Raw genomic sequence first — 18,042 nt, 5'->3', positions numbered from 1 at the left:
CTATCAAACTTCAACCTTTTGGCAGTCATATGTGTGCACGTTTATTAGACATCCTAATAAACGGTTCAGTATTAATGGCCTTTTCCCCAGTAGACTTGAAAAGTTCTAGGATGTGATGTGGTTACAGTGAACACTAAGTGATGATCAGTAGCTATGTTTCCATCCAAAAAATGCGAATGAACTTTATGTGCAAAACTGGATTATCGCATTAAAGACGTGCGAATAAAGCAGCGTTTCCATCCAACGAGTCAAAGCGAACAAAATCGTCACTTCCTGATTAACTGGCGGCAAATATCAACAGTAAAAACTGAATTTACTGCGGTAGGAGAAGCTGCGTCAATCTTTTCTTCATCTAATAAATGACTTGCGCCTCAGAAGGCAATCCTGACATGCAGTGAACGGAGGGTGGCATTTGAAGGTGTCAAACGCGAAGCACAGATGATCTTGATTCTGGAGGTCATTAATAATATAACACTAATACTTAAATGGTGAAGGTGTTTTAGAATGACCAAAACAACAGTTCAGATGGTTTACAATGTGCTCAGCCTGCTGGTTTGTCCATTTACGCACATTTTCATCATCACATGATCTCTTATAACAGAATCGCATTACCTTTTTTAATGCGCACACTGAAATTTGTGCGGTAAAAGTGTTTCCATCGTAGTTTATGCGCATCTTTTCTTATCAATGAAAAAGCTTATCCTACTCAGTTATGTGCATACGTTTTTATGCGCATTTTCTAAATTTATGCACATCATTGCGTTTCCATCAAGGAGGGAGGTGTTGCGGACGCCGCCCTCTTTATTCTGCCACCCTAGGCATTGATATAACTGCTGAGGACGCGGGTGGTGAGGGAGGTGTCACGGACGCCGCCCTAGGCGGCCAGCTAGGTCGCCTCTATGGACGCGCCAGCCCTGATAATGCTGAGATTTCATCTTTAGGTAGACTGTCAATAATATCCATCTGCACAGCATGACTTTATTCCACCGGTGTGTGTGTGGCTTTTTTTCTGTGTTAGTGGACGGGGCCGCAGGTCTCCCGGGTTTGCGCGTGCAACTACTTGTGTTTCGTAGTCGCATCATCACGAAACACCTAATGACTCGTTATCAAGACGACTCGTTTGAAGCACTATGAGTCGACTCTTTTATAGATGAATCAATAGTTTTAAACACTGTACACTTACAGATTTAAGCCTTAGCTGGATATTTCACTTCACTTAGAGCTGTGTGACACACTACATGGAAGGGCATTTTCAAAAACCCATAATATGGGCTCTTTAAATGAAGGTAATGGAGCAGTGGGCAAATCAGTCAGCATTACTTATAGTAATGTACTTATAGATGTACTTACAGTACACGTCACTGATGTTTCCATTCATGCTCAGCTGTGCTCCAATAAATGCTTTCAGTTTGTCTTGATTTTCTCTTAAAAACATTTCTGCTCATGGGGTGTAAGAAGTAAATCAGGTCAGGTACTAACAGATAACAACTTGTATGGATTCATTTATAATACTTGATGCTGTGTTTTTCTGGTTTCTCCTCTCAGGCCCCACTCCATTCCCCTGTAACCCCCTGACCATGGGGATGCGTCTCCCCAGCGGGATCATGCCGGGACCCTCACCTTCCCCAACACATCCAGGCGCTTCTGCACCCCCACAAGGCCAGACTCAACCCCGCACCTGGGAGGAGGAACCCAAACCTCTGCTTTGCTCTCAATACGAGACCCTGTCAGACAGCGAGTGAACACACACACACACACCGAGAACGTTTGCTGCTTTCTGAACAGAAATTTGTTACTGTAAACAGGGGTGTTTGTGAACACACTCACTCATATCCATACTGACACACACGCACTCACTCTTACGGGAACATACGTCCATCCGCGCTCATGCCCTCTGATACCTCCACACATATTCATTCATACACACATCCCATAATGCTCTCCAAGCGTGCACACTCACACTGTCAGTGAAAGTGCATTACATGGCTGCAGTGTGTGTGTGTAGATGTGTTTGTGAACGTGCACACTTGCATTAGTGTGTGCAGTCACTCCAGGACTACTTGTAGGAAGAATCACTTTTGAATTTTTATATATATATGCATATATACATACAATTCTATATATACTTCTATTGGTGTCGTCTTGCTGGCCTTATCAGAGTTGACTCATGGACTCATCTGTCTGTTGACACATTTTGGAGCATTCCTCTGCTCAGGACACACACTCTCTTTCTTATACTGTAAATCCACTGCAAACTCTTTATTTTGTGTGTGTGGCATAATGCAAAGGCTGGTTGAATCCTCTGCAGAAACAAGCGTCTACAAACACACACGCACGCACATTCTCTTAGTTGTGCAGTCGCAGCCCTTCATATTGGTTTCATGTGTTGCCAAGTTGACGCAGTTGGGCTATCTGATTGTGTGTGTGTGATGATAGGAGACATTCAGAGAGCCAGGTTACATCTGAACCTGTAACATTCTATCCTTACCTTACTATTTCAGAGCGTTTACATGGGTGGCCATATCATTGGTTTACAGGGTACACATAATGTTCATCGTTGACGTCAAACCTCTCTGTTTTTTAATACTCTAGCTGACCAATTAATTCCGTCATCTCTTTGTGATAGTTGAAGGGAGATGTTCTGTTTGGCTTGTTTTTATTTTTGTATGTACATGAAGCTTGTTTGCATGTTTTTGTAATGAGTTAAGCACTTAGTCAGCAAGCGGTTCCTGTTGGTGTCTTTCAAATGGACGCTGACCCGAATGCAACCTTTTACACAACATTCATTTGTTTTTTTTCTACAGTATTTTGTTGAATCGTTTCATCAACTGTTCCACTCCCTAGTGACAATCACTGGCAGAGAGCTGAGCGAGTGGACACGTCTTTAGAGGAAAGCTGCTCGATCAGGTCTGAATGTCCAAACAAACCTGATGCTTTTTACTTGTTTTTATTCATGTCATCTGTTTGTTCAAGAGTTAAAGCCGTGCTGTTTGGCCAGTCTTTTGACATGACACCCATTGAGAGCTACTGCTTTGTGCTTGAACGAAGGCTTCGGGTGTTTTTAGTTATCCCCCCTCCCCCTCTGTGGACTCATCTGAGAAGATGATGCTGATATATCCTGCGTATAGAAGAGGTGAGCAGACACCACACTTCATATAACCTGTAGTCCTTCACTCTGTACAGTTTTAAAAGATAATTCTAGTGTTAAGTGCCATGTATTTGACATATACATTTCTGAAGTTAACTACCAAGTGATTACGCACAACCGTTTGTTTTTTAAGATGATTTTTCTCCTTGTTATGCCAGGGTTGTACAATTGATCACAGGCACAAATGAAAGCAGTGAAGGAGACTCTTTCGATCTCCTCTCCAAACGTAGCGTTATGAGTTTTCCGCATGCGAATTCAATTTAAGGATATGTTTTAATTTGTATTGGTTGACTTTTATTTGTTACAAGGTTTTACTACAAAACGGATCTTTCAACCTACCAGTTCAAACCGCAATACTCATTGTTAGCTCCGGATTTTAGGAATATTTTTGGAACCTAATTGAAAAGAAAGCTCAGCGGTGGGTTTTGTTGTTTTGGTGGTCCAGGACAGTTTTAGTGCACTACCTAGTGTTTTTTCTTTTAGTAAAATGGGGCTTTATCTTCCGTCATGAACATCCCAGAATGCTCTGCGCTTATTTCGAGACTCATTCTCTGACATATCACTCCAGACAGTATTGTTTAGTGGACAAGTCACTCTAAAGTTCAGTGTTTTCTTGTATAGTGAGCCCTTTTCTCCTCTATCTCAACTGTTTGACCTTATTACTGAGGACAGTATTGCACTTTCCTTAGATGAGGCGGCGTCTTCTAAACACAAGCGAAGCTGAGAGATTAAAACTAACTAAGAGACAGAAAAAAAGGCAGAAAACAGTCGCCCCTCTTAAGATTGGAAAAGTTAAGTGGGTATTTTTGGTGGTGTCTGTTTTTGTACAACCATTTTGTGCATATTACTTTTTTTTTGGTTTTGTATTAAGACCCACTGTATTATAGCAAGGAGTGTAAATAGACCTAAAAGGATGTACATATTTATGTGATTTGCTGCAAGATTGATATTCACACTGTTGTATTTCAACATGGCCACCAGCAAGCTTTGTGGATAGCAGTGTAAAAATTAAATGAAAAAAAAAAGACACTGCCTTAATGTTTAAATAAAAAGCTTATTGCCATTGATTTGTTTGCTGGCTTTATTATTATTGTGCTACTATATGACTTACATGATGGTAATATGTTTTACTTGTTGTCTTTTCTCCCCCCCAGTTAGACCAGGGGTGCCCGATCTCTATCAACTTGCCTCAACACACCAGCTAGGATGTTTCTATCAAGCCTAGTAATGTCAAGGTCACAATAGTGAAATTCTGTCATACGGTGCTGCAGAAAAGGCCAGGATTAAACAAGGTGATTAGACATTATTAAAGAAAGCAGTTGCTCCATATTTTAAATTTCTGTACAGAGAGCTCATGTTTTGATCTTCCATTGGGCTGCGTCTAAAATCGCATACTTCCATACTGTATAATACAGTTAAAACAGTATGTGAGCCTAGTAGTATGTACAAATTCATAGAATTCAAAAAGTAGTATGCGAGAAGTACCCACATGACTTACTACTTCCGGCGAGATTCTGAAGTGTGTATCCAATAGACACTACACTATCACATGATGCCCTGCGAGAAAATTCACGAACGGGAGTGAAGCGACGCAACTGACGTGGGTAGGTCACGTGATGATGACAAATGGCGGATGTAGTACAGCCCAGTTCCATTCATACTACACATATTCATACTATATTGAACATACTTTTTTTAATGGTTATAAATTTTTTAAAGTAATAAATTCAAATGTAGCAGCTACTGAGCAGTAGGTGATTTCAATGGAGTGACATGCAAAACCTGTCGCACGATTTTGCGTTTCTGATCTGCCACATTCATATGAATGGAAGTTGATGTGTTCAAAAGTGCAGTGTCATTTGATTGGATTGCCCAGATGTGTCTGATTGCGATTGTAACTCAATTTTGTAGGACATCGGCCCTCCAGGACCAAGTTTGAGCACTCGTGCCTAAGATGTTTAGCATTGGGTCATTCCACACTCCAGGTGAACATCATAATCCATGGTGGGGCTGCATGATATTGGAAAAATCTGACATTGCGTTATTTTGTGTTTCTGAGATATGACTATAATCTCACCAGATGAATTAAACAGCTCTATTTGGAAAGAGTTCATTCATTTAAAAAGATTGGGATGATCTATTTCTAAAGAAGTCTTTTTCTATACAGTACATTTGCAAAAATCAAAATAACATACAAGCATATAAACACAACAGAGCAAAAGATAAGAGAAATAAACAGTGCTTTTTTTGTTTTCTAACAGTATTTAGGTACAGAAATAGATCAAAGATAAAATAACATGGTCATTATTGTATACATTTTTAAAATAATAATATTGTTATATTTTAATCTTCAATAATCTAGTTATGTGATGTGACTATTGCAGATAAACATGTTGCAATAGAGCTGCACAGTATATTGTTTGAGCATCGATAATCCATGGTTATCTTGCTTCACGTTTTACACTGCTCCTAATTTACCCAGGATCAAGTAGGTGTTATAGTTGACAAGGCACCACAGGAATACACACAACATTACAGAATACTAGCAAAATTTTAACAAAATGGAATGACTTTTCTTTTGTTTTTTTAAAGTCTTGTTTAAAACATTCAGAGCAGCAAATGATAATGATTGTAGCTTTAACAAAAATGAATTGCAGTTCATGAACACATTTTACATTTGATTGTTTCATTCTTGTGCCTGAATGCTGTTAGATTGCCCTAATATTATTTATCCATGCATGCAATTTATTACATTTTAAGCAGATGCACTGCTCACTGATACGACCCCCCCCCCCCACTCCAAAAATGTATCTATCATATAATTTCAGCAAACACAAAGAACTAATCTATTTGTCTTAAAGTGTTGAAACACACACTAGTTTCAAAAAGTTAAATGACATGAAAATTGCCTTTATTTGGGAGGGTTTGCCTCCATTTTGCATCATGGAATTAGGGGTAGGAAGCTGGAAGCCTCACGTAATGGGAAGCAAATTAATTCCTCTTTTTCTTTCTTGAAATCTTTTATTTGGTTGTTTGCTGGCATGACATGGATAACATGTAGAAAATTACTTATAAAAGGAAAATGGCAACTATTATCTTCAGCAGCTATAGTTGCTAGTGGGCTTAAATGGGTTAATACTATAGGTGTTCATATAACAGCGACATGCAACTCAAAGTAAAACCTCTGATTTACCTTGAATTTGAACAAATCAAATATCTGTATGATGTTTAAACAGCATTGTGAGTCAAAACTAGCTCTTTTGGGACTGAAAAGCTGATGCTTCCTTATTGAGTGGGAAACAAAGTCTACATTTCATCTTGTATGAGTCCTTACTAATACCTTAGAAAATCGCTAAGGTGCGGCCATGGGTGCTCATGATCCTGTGGCTGATTTTGGACTGCGTTTCCAGCTGAATCACATTCTTCATTTTCTGCCCCTCATTGACTGAAATAGGCTGCGTCAGAAAATGTAGGCAGCTGACAGGTTGCCTTGCTGCCCTTTCAGGCAGTCTGGGGGCAGTGTTTGTCCATAATTTCAAAGAGCTCACTACAATAATAACATCTAGCTATAAATGCCATCAAAAGTGGAAAACAGTCAATAACAGAGTGCTCCACATAATGTGTACACCCCTCGCACATCTCTCTTTTAAATGTATATTTTTCAGCATCCTATAGAATAATCACAATAACATATTTGTGCATATACATTCAATTAGTCACTACCGAAGCCAAAACTGGAACTAATCTAACCAAAAAAAGTAGACAAAAACTAGTACACCCAAATTAATTTATTGGGAAAAAATGTTAGATAAAATTAATAAACAGGTAAAATCATGAGAAAGATAAAATATCAAATTTAGTGTGTGTGTGTGTGTGTGTGTGTGTGTGTGTGTGTGTATATATATATATATATATATATACATATATATTTATATATATATATATATATATATATATATATATATATATATATATATATTTATATATATATATATATATATATATATATATATATATATATATTTATATATATATATATATTTATATATTTATATATATATATATATTTATATATTTATATATATATATATATATATATATATATATATATATATATATATATATATATATATATATTTATATATTTATATATATATATAATTCATTTTTTTGCAATAACCCATTTGAATGTAAATGTATTATCTTTCTATTCCTAAAGAAGTTAGGTGACCAAACTCTTAATGACTTTAAGAAAATTATATTTGTTACTTACTAATAAATAGATAACATATTCATAGTGCACTCATTTGGTGAACACTGTACATTTATACACTTATTAACACCTAAGTGGCACTTTGAGACACCTCTTCTTTCATTTAATTCACCATCTTTCATTTTTTTTAAGTGAACTGTCTGTAATGGAACACACAGGATTGTGGGAAAACGAAGGCAGCTAAGGACACATTTCGATTAGTTGAATGTAGGCACCTCCTGACACAGGAAAGCAGAATTTGGGCTTTCCTTGATGCTTTCATGACCTGCTGCCTCTGAAGAAAGCATTTTAGTGCAGCCCTAATTTCTCTCAGGCCAATTGGACAGAATGTTAAAGTGATTCTCAAATAAATTTATAAAGTGCAATTGATCTGGGCATCAGCGTAATTTAACTGGTTTGTTAGTTTAGTTTGTTACTACGACAGATAGAATAAAGTGGAAGTCTTTTTTAAGAATTATTGTTATTTTTTCTTTAAAAATGTAATGTTAAAGTTGACATTTTTATTGTCCTTGGGTATAAATATAAAAAAAAAGCCCAATCACATTACTCCAGAACAAAAGATAGTGGAAGACACAAGATGGCTGAGAAAGTACTGCCAAGAACCAAAAAACTGTTACCTGGTAAAGTCATTTTCTGCATTTAAATGAAGATACTAAATAGCATTTAAGATACAAATGAACTCTGCTGTCTTAATGTAAAAGTAGAATTGGCAATATGAGCGCATACAAGTCCATAACTTAAGATAAACTGATTTGAGTTTAACTGTGTGATGGGTGTATGCATAGTGCAGTTTGCCAACCCGGAGTCACGATTGAGGTACAGCACATAATCTTTCATTTGAAAGATGGCACAAGCTGCATCAAACTCAAACGCATCTCTTCACACACAAAAGGGTTCGGTCCACATGTCTTCATCAGAGCTGTTTAAACACTTCTCTGTGTATCTGCAAAATTGCCTATGTCAATCGCACGCACCTCTGTGGAGACGTGTGTAAAAATAAGCTGTAGCGCCACTGCGACAACATTTTTCTCCAATAGTTCAGCATTTTACAGCAAAAAGTAACTGCACGAATGTGAACGTTTGAAACAAACATGAAATAACCAACAAAAAAAACCCGACTCCCTTCATTTTACAAGGACAGACATTTAGAGATCATTTATGGTAAATAGTCACATAATTCACCAGCACTTTGGAATGGATGTGTAAAAGGTGCTTTCTGGGGGAAAAAAAAGTTAATATGTCAATAATTTACATGTTCACAGTTCTCTTATGATTCTCACATGGTGATTGAGTAAATAAAATGAAATATTTGATCTTTTTCAGTGTTCAATTGTGACATTGTTCTGTTTTTATTTTTGAGTTATGATCAACTCAACTCAATTTATTTCTAGAGCACTTTCAACCAACCACAATGGGAACTAAAGCGTCGTTCATAAAAAACACATCATGACTAAATTAATTTAATTAAACCTCTAGTTTAGGAAAAACACACTTCATGTCGCTGATATTAAAGAATTGAATGCATTTTCTTTATTTTTTGAATACATCAATGTGGTCAAAATGATTTAAAAATCTGAAAAGCAAGTTAGGTCAAAAGAAATCTAAGTGAAAAAAAAAACACCTTCAAGGCACTTACTGGCAGAGAATGAATTAGCATTTTTTTATTCAGACTGTCAAGCGTTTTCTGCAGATGTGCTTTTTGTAGCATAATTTCAACTGTTATAATTTTAATTGTCTAATTATTTATATTACTTGTGTAATTTAAATAAATATTTGCTCAAGCTAGCTTAAATACCCTCTGTATGCATCATGATTGCTGTTTGTATCAGCTGCCACCTCTAATTTCATTGCAAATAAATGTATTACAGCCTGTGATTAAGCAAATAAAAACCTAGTTCATGTCATATTTTTTCTGGAAATGGAAAACCTAATTAATATTTTCTGCTTTAAAAGTGCCATAAAGATCAATTCAAACAATGTATCGGTGCTTTATAATATCTACATCAGCCGTTCAACCGTTCAACTTTCAACACCTATGATGAAAGTTCAAATTTGACCTTATTTGAAAGGGTAATGAATATTAATGAGCTCCACTCTGATGCTCCTCTCTGATGTTCATGCAGCGTGATGTACTCTAAAATTCTGTTAAAAAAAAAAAAAAGAAAAAAAAAAAAAATATATATATATATATAAATATAGACCATGAATAAAATGAATGACTTTGATTAACTTAAAATCGTAAAATACTTTAGACTGAACTATAATAAAAATGCATACAGTAACTTCAGGCTATGTTGTTGCTAGTTGTTTTATTTTCAAGATCTGAGGTAAACTATCTACTGGTGCTTTCAGTATTGTTATAAATGTCACACAAGACGATAACTCTCAAACTCACATTAGAATTTCATAAAAACTAAATAACACATAAGCAATACATATTTTCCTGTGGCCACATGACATGAAAAATGTTTGTTTAAAGTAAAAATGCTACTACTCTGAGAAAAATCATGCTTTTAATGTTGCCTTTATATGGGTTTTGCTTTAAAGCAAATTGAATAAAACGGGTTAAAATCAGAAACCGTATTTTTTCACTTAATATAAAAATGTACTTTGGATGAAAGACATGATAGTTTCAATTATTCTTGGTGTACCATCTTCAGTTTTGCGACAGTGAACAGAACAGAATTTGTTCTTTTAATAAACAAACAAAAATACCTTCACCTTATTTACATGACAGCGTGTCATTTATGTCTGCTCTCTGTACATTGCTTATTTGAGGCTACTTGATACATCAGACTTATTCAATTAGATTTCCATAAATGTATATAAGAGTACAGACTAGAATGCTCAAAATGATCTGTTTTTTGAGACAGATATGTCAAAAATATTGCTGCAAATGTATAATTTATTTTGAGTAGCAAGTCAGTTTTGGACAGTTAATGTGTGGAAAGATATTGTCAACCATGGGTGTCTTCCCCAAACAATGACAAAACTCAGCTGAATGAGCTCCTCTGACAGATCTGTCATTTCAACCATGTTATTTTATTAAATTATAGATTTTTTATTTTGTACAAATTATTGTTTTACACGTCACGTATACACATTTTTAAAAAATCCAATATTAGTCTTGGTAAAAACATATAAATATGATATTATATAAAATATTGATGTAAACAAAATACAGAACCTATATTTTAATTACAAACATAATGGAGAAAATTCAAGATTCTCTTCTAAATTATAAAACCACTTACAATAGCTAACACGTAGGCTAATCTCTTATAATAAGTACTTATTTATTTGTTTGCCATAATTACATTTAGATTCACTAATTACTATTATTATTATTATTAGTATTAAGGAGGCTATTTTTTATAATGATTTATTTGAAAAGTCTACTTCTGCAACGTTGACACTCAAACCCCTACAGCTCTAGTAGAGGTGTTGTTGCAAATGTCCACATTTGTGAATGTTCGTTGGAACGATAGATTTGGAAAACACCAAATCAACAAACTATGTTTGTGACGACGGATATGCGCTAACAATGGTTTTCAAAAACGCACCCCTGAACTACAGCTCTAGAGGAGGAGTTGCAAACTCGTTTGCGACACAGTTTGCAAATGTTTTTTGGAATGACGGCTTGGGGAAACACCAAATCCATGAACTATGTGTGACGACAGAATTGCAACCTTTGTTGCCTAAAAATGGTTTTCAGGAATGTGCAACAATCTCCAGTCCTGCCTTTAATTGTATAGAGAACATCAATTCCCCACTAACATCTGAGTGCTGCAGAGTGGATTCAGGAACACTGCTGATTGATCATTTTGTTCATGCATTCAACAGACATGACTGTGATTGGCTAGAGTGATCATCACTTCACCAAACGCTCACAGTGATGCTCAGAAGTAGGCCTGCACGATTAATCGATTTTAAACCGAAACCACAATTTGAAAAGCTGCAATTATTTTGGTTATTACTATGGCAAGGGAGGCGAGCGTGGGTAATTAAAACGCTCCAACTAACATTACTTAAAAAGCAGACAACTGCTACAGCAGAACCCATGAGCCCCTATGTCACTGCTATGGAGATGAAATGAAAGCTTTAAACTTCATCTCTGCTCTGCTTCTCTCTCTCTCTCTCTGTGTGTGAGTGCGTGCGTGTGTGTGGGGACCTTTGACCTGCTTGCATGAGTAAAGGTAACCTCCCTCGGCTGTTACAGCGTTTTTTTTGTGGACACACACACACAAGCGTGTTTACTCTGCAGCTCAAGTTTTCTCCACCACATCTATCACAGATCAGCTGTGATATCCGCTTTATCTGCATCCGTGTCACACATTGGTGAATAACACCAGAGCCAATCGCTGCCCTTTCTGTTTAGTGAGGGAACACAATGACCAATCACAGGTGTTTAAGAACTCATTAGTCAACACTCAAAAAGCAAGCAGGATAATATTCACATTTATTTATTTGCTATAAATGCTCATGCTGTTCTGTGCATGTACTTGAGTTTGTTTGATACAAAGAGAGTTTTCTTTGAGTAGCCTATATCTGCTGAATTTAAGGACAAAATTACAAATAATATCTACATATAAACATGTTTATAAATGATACATTTTATTACAAGAATTCTTGAGCTGTGATTTAAAATTGTGTATGGAAAGCATTGTCAATGCTCTGTGAATGTCATGAAATCAATATGAAAAATGTAACAATCTAAATCTAAAGGTTTTAAATGTAAGATTTTACATATCATTTATTTATTTGAAATTAAAAAACTAGTTTTTTTCTAAATTTTTCCTGACAACTGTATTGGATAAAGTGATTTTAAATAAGCAGTAACAGTGTAGTGAACTTTGTGTAGGCGAATTATAGTGAATCGCATTTTAAAATTGCGATCAGATTTTTTCTCCACATCGTGCTGCCCTACTTAAAAGCTTTTAAAATCAGAAAGTATTAGCTTTCAAATGTGTCCATGTCCATTTAAACGCTTGGTGAAGAGAGCTAAATGTGTGTTTCATAGTAAAAGTATAAGTGGAAATGAGACCTACTGCATCTGCCATGTTGTGTCAATCACTTCCATTCATAAACTCTCTCTCATGGCTCATGGGAAGTGGTCTAAAGTTGGTTTTATATTTGCACATTCTCCTTAATAATGTAATTCCTGCAAAGTATTGTTGGCAAACTCTTAAGTAGGGAAATGATATAATCAGCCAATGACTATCAAAGAACAACATTGTTCACAGTCAATTAAATAGTGCTAATGTTGTTTTGAAGTCATTCTTTAACGCAAGTTCAGACTAGGGCTGTACAATATATTGTTTCAGCATCGATATCCCAATGTGTGCACCCCCAATATTCACATCATAAGATATGCAATGTCCAATCTGATTTATAGTTACTAGGAGAATTGCAGAATTGTATTTAATTACTGTAAGATTCTTACTGTTAGATTTTTCTTACATAATATTTTTGACTTGTTTATAGTACAAATATTGTACATTTCAAAGTAAAAACAAGATTATTTGACTTGCCCCACTGACAGATAGTTATCTTTGTTTTAGGGAAAAACTCGAAAAGGAAAAGTAGAATTTCTAAATATTTGGACTAGAAACAAGACAAAACTAAATAAGAAAAGTATTTTTGCCTTGTGATTATTCAATTTGTGTACCTGAATTATGTTAGACTCCACAGAAAACCATCAAATAGAGCTATTCAAATTATCTAATGAAAATAACCAATATTGCAATATGTATCGCAGAAAAATAAAATATTGCAATATCAGATTTTCCCAATATAATGCAGCCCTACTTCAGACCGAATCTTCAAAGTAGCATGGTAAACAATATAGGGACGGTGTTGCATTTTGCCACTGTTCAAAAATGAATGAATGTGCGAATATAAACAAACTTAACCTCAATGTCATGGGAGAGTAAATTGCCTATCAAAATAATTTCACACACACTATACTATAAAGTGCCTTAATAAATGAACGGGTCATTGAATCATTGACTCAACCGATTCCTTTAAAGTACACTGAATCATTCATGAAGGAAAAAAAAATCTCCCATGATTGTAAAGTTTTGCTTTGTTTGGGCCTGCTTATATTTGACCATAGATATATACACTAGATATCGTATAGGGACCCTGAGCATGCGTCAATAGCGCCGCCACATTTGTACAATGCTACTGGACTTTAGCACTGTCTACGGGTGTAGTAACGAGCTAACAAAGAAAACAAAGCACCAAGGCAGAACATTTCATTGGAAAGATTTATTTTTTTAGGTTTTTGTATGTTATGAACTTTTGTGCTAAACAGGTAACGTTATTGATGATAATACAGTCACTTGCTGCATTCACCATTCGGCGAAATAGCACCAACTCGCACTAAATTCTCGGCTTATGCTAGTTTTGTTGAATAAAATCAGCAAACACTGTAGATGAAATATGACAACGAGATGCTGCGGTGCCAGAAACTTGTATTATTGTGAGACACTGCTCGCTGCAGAGCCATTTGAGCTCCAGCGAGGGGGAGCTTGAGCTCTCGCTCCTCCTCCTGTAAGCAGTTTTAATGCATACACCCATCCCACCCCACCCCTAACCCCAACCCCCAGTGACATCACTCGTAGAACAAGTGCAAGGAAGGAGGAGCTAGAGCTCAAGCTAGCCCTTGCTGGAGCTCAGCTCTGCCCAAGTGGCTCTGCAGTGAGCCCCACTTGATTATTGTCGGCTAAGTGAACGAGCCATTCATAACGGCGGTTCATTCACAAATGAATCGCTCCCTCCATCAGTATGAGAAGTGAAAGCAGGAGAGGGGATGTGTTTCAGGACACAGATTAGATCAAATTTAACAAGAAGGGTGGATAGTACATTTCAATTCACCTATACCGCATGTCTTGGGACTGTGGGGGAAACCAGAGCACCTGGAGGAAACCCACGCTAACGCAGGGAGAACATGCAAACTCCACACAGAAACGCCAACTGACCCAGCCGAGGCTCGAACCAGCGACCTTCTTGCTATGAGGCGACAGCACTACCTACTGCGCCACTGTGTTGCCCCCCACAAACCATCAATGTAGAAAAGTGATGTAATTATAATTTTCGTAATTGAAAAAAAAAAATTGTATACTGACCTTAGGGAAAACACCCGATCATAGATATATATATCTCTGGCTCTGGATGGCCACAGTCCTCCACTGCAGCTTGGTCCCGCATTCATTTCAAAGGAGCGCTACCCTGTACTAAAATGGCGGCTCTATTGACGCATTCCTTCCAATAGACAACAACAGGGCAGGCGACATCTAATGTATATATCTATGATCTTTGACAAACAGACCTTACATTGTTGTGTAATTAACAACTGTACTGTTACATTGGCAAAATAATGAACCTGTTATTCAATTAGAAGTCATATGAAATGAATATAACCTTTGCCGTTTTAATATTCAGAAAAAGTACTCTTGCTTGTGTGAAGGTTTATCTACATTACGTTAGCTATTTTACTGCAAACATATCATGAATATTAAGGGACGTGTTCATTTATTTCATTGAGCTACTTTACGCCAACCCCAGACTTCTGCATAACCACACTGAAATGACAATCCGGCCCGAAGTTGAAGGTAAACATGGTTATTTACCTGTCTTTAACCACTCTATGCAGGTCCGGGAGACGAGGCGCCAGTTTTGAAGACAAGCTATCGAAGGAAAAGCATGGTCGATTATATTTAGTTAAAAGACGCTAAAGGGGGTCATTTTGACGACGTCACCCTACTGAAAAATCCAGCTTAAACCAGCCTAGGCTGGTTGGCTGGTTTTAGCTGGTCGACCAGCCTGGTTTTAGAGGGGTTTTGGCCATTTCCAAGCTGGTTTCCAGTCATTTCCAGCCTGGTCTTAGCTGGTCAGGCTGGAAAATGACCAGCTAAATCCAGCTAAAACCAGCTTGACCTGCCTGGTTTAAGCTGGACATAGCTGGTTTTGGCTGGTCAAGCTGGTTTTAGCTGGATTTAGCTGGTCATTTTCCAGCCTGACCAGCTAAGACCAGGCTGGAAATGGCTGGAAATCAGCCTGGAAATGGCCAAAACCCCTCTAAAACCAGGCTGGTCGACCAGCTAAAACCAGCCAACCAGCCTAGGCTGGTTTAAGCTGGATTTTTCAGCAGGGCATTACAACCTAAAACCGCAGAATCAAATCAAGTATTCAAAGTATGATCAAAATTCAGTAAAGAAAGCAATTTTTGAAATGTTTATCACGTGTTGAGATTAAATAATTCCAAGGGAATTTTTTGAAATACAATATTTTTTGTTAGATTTGTCGTTTTAAATTGACCCATTTGTGAATCAATGTATTTCATAACTGAAGACATGACAAAAACATGCCATATTGTCTCCATTTTGCGTTTATATCCGCCTGATTCAGTAACCTTTTAAAATGAATTGAAAACAAATCCAAATCATGAATAAAAATAAAACATGGAAATGCCTTAATCAAAAAAAAAGTGTAGTAATTATTTCGACGATTTCAGTCCAATCGATTACTTTACAAACCCCTGGGCAATAAAACAGTTTGATTGAATCCCTCAGAACACGTGTTGGCCGTTAGAGGGCGCTGCTCGCTTTCAAATGGCCATTACAGTTTAGTTGCAGTCATGTTTTTGTAGCTCTTTATTTATGTCATGATGTCAGAGGTCTTAACTTATTTTTATGATGCTGAAAAGAAACTCAAATGAGTCCTCATTGGTCAGTTTGGTACATTAACAATCATGTTAAATTAGTGCAGTCTCATTTATTTATTAGCACAGTGATAGCCTAGTGTAGGGGTGCCCAAAACCAAATATCATTGAGAGCCATGGGCTGAAGGAAAATATACCAACACTTACATTAAAGTTGGTAATTTCCTAATTTATTGGAAAACATTACTTTAAATCATAAGTAGGCCTAATGCAGTATAACGTTTAAAATAACAACGCATTGCAATAAAAACATAGACAATCACATTTATGACACTGCGGAGTTCAAATACACTAGTCAAGAATAAGCTGCCTTTGCCTTGATTTGTCCTCTATCCATCACATTATGGCATGTATATTTAAATTAAATCTGATTAATTAGCTTGAAACATTTAGTTAAAGTTTGGCCTGTCAGTGAAAATCTAATAGAGGTCTAAGAATAAGCCAAAACTAGTCATCAAATAAACAGAAATGAATGACTACACATATAATGTCTGTCTACTTGACTACTAGTCTAGTTTTGGCCTATTCTTAGATGTCTGTTAGATTTTCACTGACAGCCCAAGTTTAGCCTTGTTTTAGCCAAGCGGTCTACGTTTAGATGTCTGTTAGACGTCTATTAAACACAAACTTGTTTTGCTGGGTAGTTTGTCTGGGTATTAAACACAAACTTGTTTGCTGGGTAGTTTGTCTGGGTATTAAACACAAATTTGTTTGCTGGGTAGTTTGTCTGGGTATTAAACACAAACTTGTTTGCTGGGTAGTTTTTCTGGGTATTAAACACAAACTTGTTTGCTGGGTAGTTTGTCTGGGTATTAAACACAAACTTGTTTGCTGGGTAGTTTGTCTGGGTATTAAACACAAACTTGTTTGCTGGGTAGTTTGTCTGGGTATTAAACACAAACTTGGTTTGCTGGGTAGTTTGTCTGGGTATTAAACACAAATTTGTTTGCTGGGTAGTTTGTCTGGGTATTAAACACAAACTTGTTTGCTGGGTAGTTTGTCTGGGTATTAAACACAAACTTGTTTGCTGGGTAGTTTGTCTGGGTATTAAAAACAAACTTGTTTTGCTGGGTTTGTCTGGGTATTAAACACAAACTGGGTAGTTTGGGCATCGCTGGCCTAGCATATTCATTTGAAATGAACTATATAAATAATTAATATTAACAAATGATTGTTACACTGCATTGGAAGGGCAACACAGCTTTGCATTGTTCTACTGTCGGCGCTCATGTCAGTTTTAGCAGTCTAGTGGATGTTTATTGCTGTTCATGGAAAAGTGAAAACATTTTATCTTTTAAAGCAATTATGTGAGAGAACAACTTAAAACGGGGAAAATCCAAATGCTTTTCAAGTCAAGCTGGAAGGCGCCATAAATTTGCAGATATTTTATTAAAGCAGGTATGAACCTACAGTCTATGGTATGAACACACACAGTACTACTAATATTAAATCATTTTATACACGCTGTAAAAAAATAATGACAAAGTCAAGACAACAAATATTTTTATGTTGCTTTAGCTTACTTTAATATGTTAATCAGGTTTCAACTAAATAGTTTAAGTTATAAACAGTTTAGAGCAGGGGTCGTGAACCTTTTTTCAGCTAAGAGCCGTTTCTGATTTGATTTGGCAAATGCATTTATAAAGAGCCATTAGGGGTCATATCCATGCACAACACTAAAATAAACAAATATGACGGATCACAATGTATGAAGAAAGGACCATTTATAGAATTTTTCCTTTTCGCCGTTACCACTCATGAATGTTGTTTACATTTACGTGCACGAGGTTTCCATAGAAACGTAAATTGCGCGCTCTTTATTGGTGTCGCAATTCAAGTTAATCCACAGCTCCACACACGCACATTTGGAACGTCCTTTTATTGTAAACTGAGTTC

The 18,042-nt window shown here is 36.5% G+C and overlaps 1 protein-coding gene across 5 annotated transcripts in view; it reads left to right on the top strand.

Moving 5' to 3' along the window:
* The window catches only part of ncor2 (nuclear receptor corepressor 2), a 181,897-nt gene extending 177,682 nt beyond the window's left edge, over positions 1 to 4,215 (top strand). For all 5 annotated transcript variants that reach the window (XM_056463320.1, XM_056463319.1, XM_056463318.1 and 2 more), the window contains one exon: positions 1,546 to 4,215. In XM_056463320.1, the coding sequence (XP_056319295.1) occupies positions 1,546 to 1,742 (197 nt within the window). In that variant the 3' untranslated portion in view covers positions 1,743 to 4,215. The remainder of the gene's footprint in view (positions 1 to 1,545) is intronic.
* The last annotated feature ends 13,827 nt before the right edge of the window (positions 4,216 to 18,042 follow it).

Source organism: Danio aesculapii, chromosome 8, assembly GCF_903798145.1.
Source record: "Danio aesculapii chromosome 8, fDanAes4.1, whole genome shotgun sequence".
Classification (NCBI taxonomy): domain Eukaryota; kingdom Metazoa; phylum Chordata; class Actinopteri; order Cypriniformes; family Danionidae; genus Danio; species Danio aesculapii.
The sequence above is the reverse complement of the archived record's forward strand: the minus strand, read 5'-3'. Positions and strand labels throughout refer to the sequence as shown.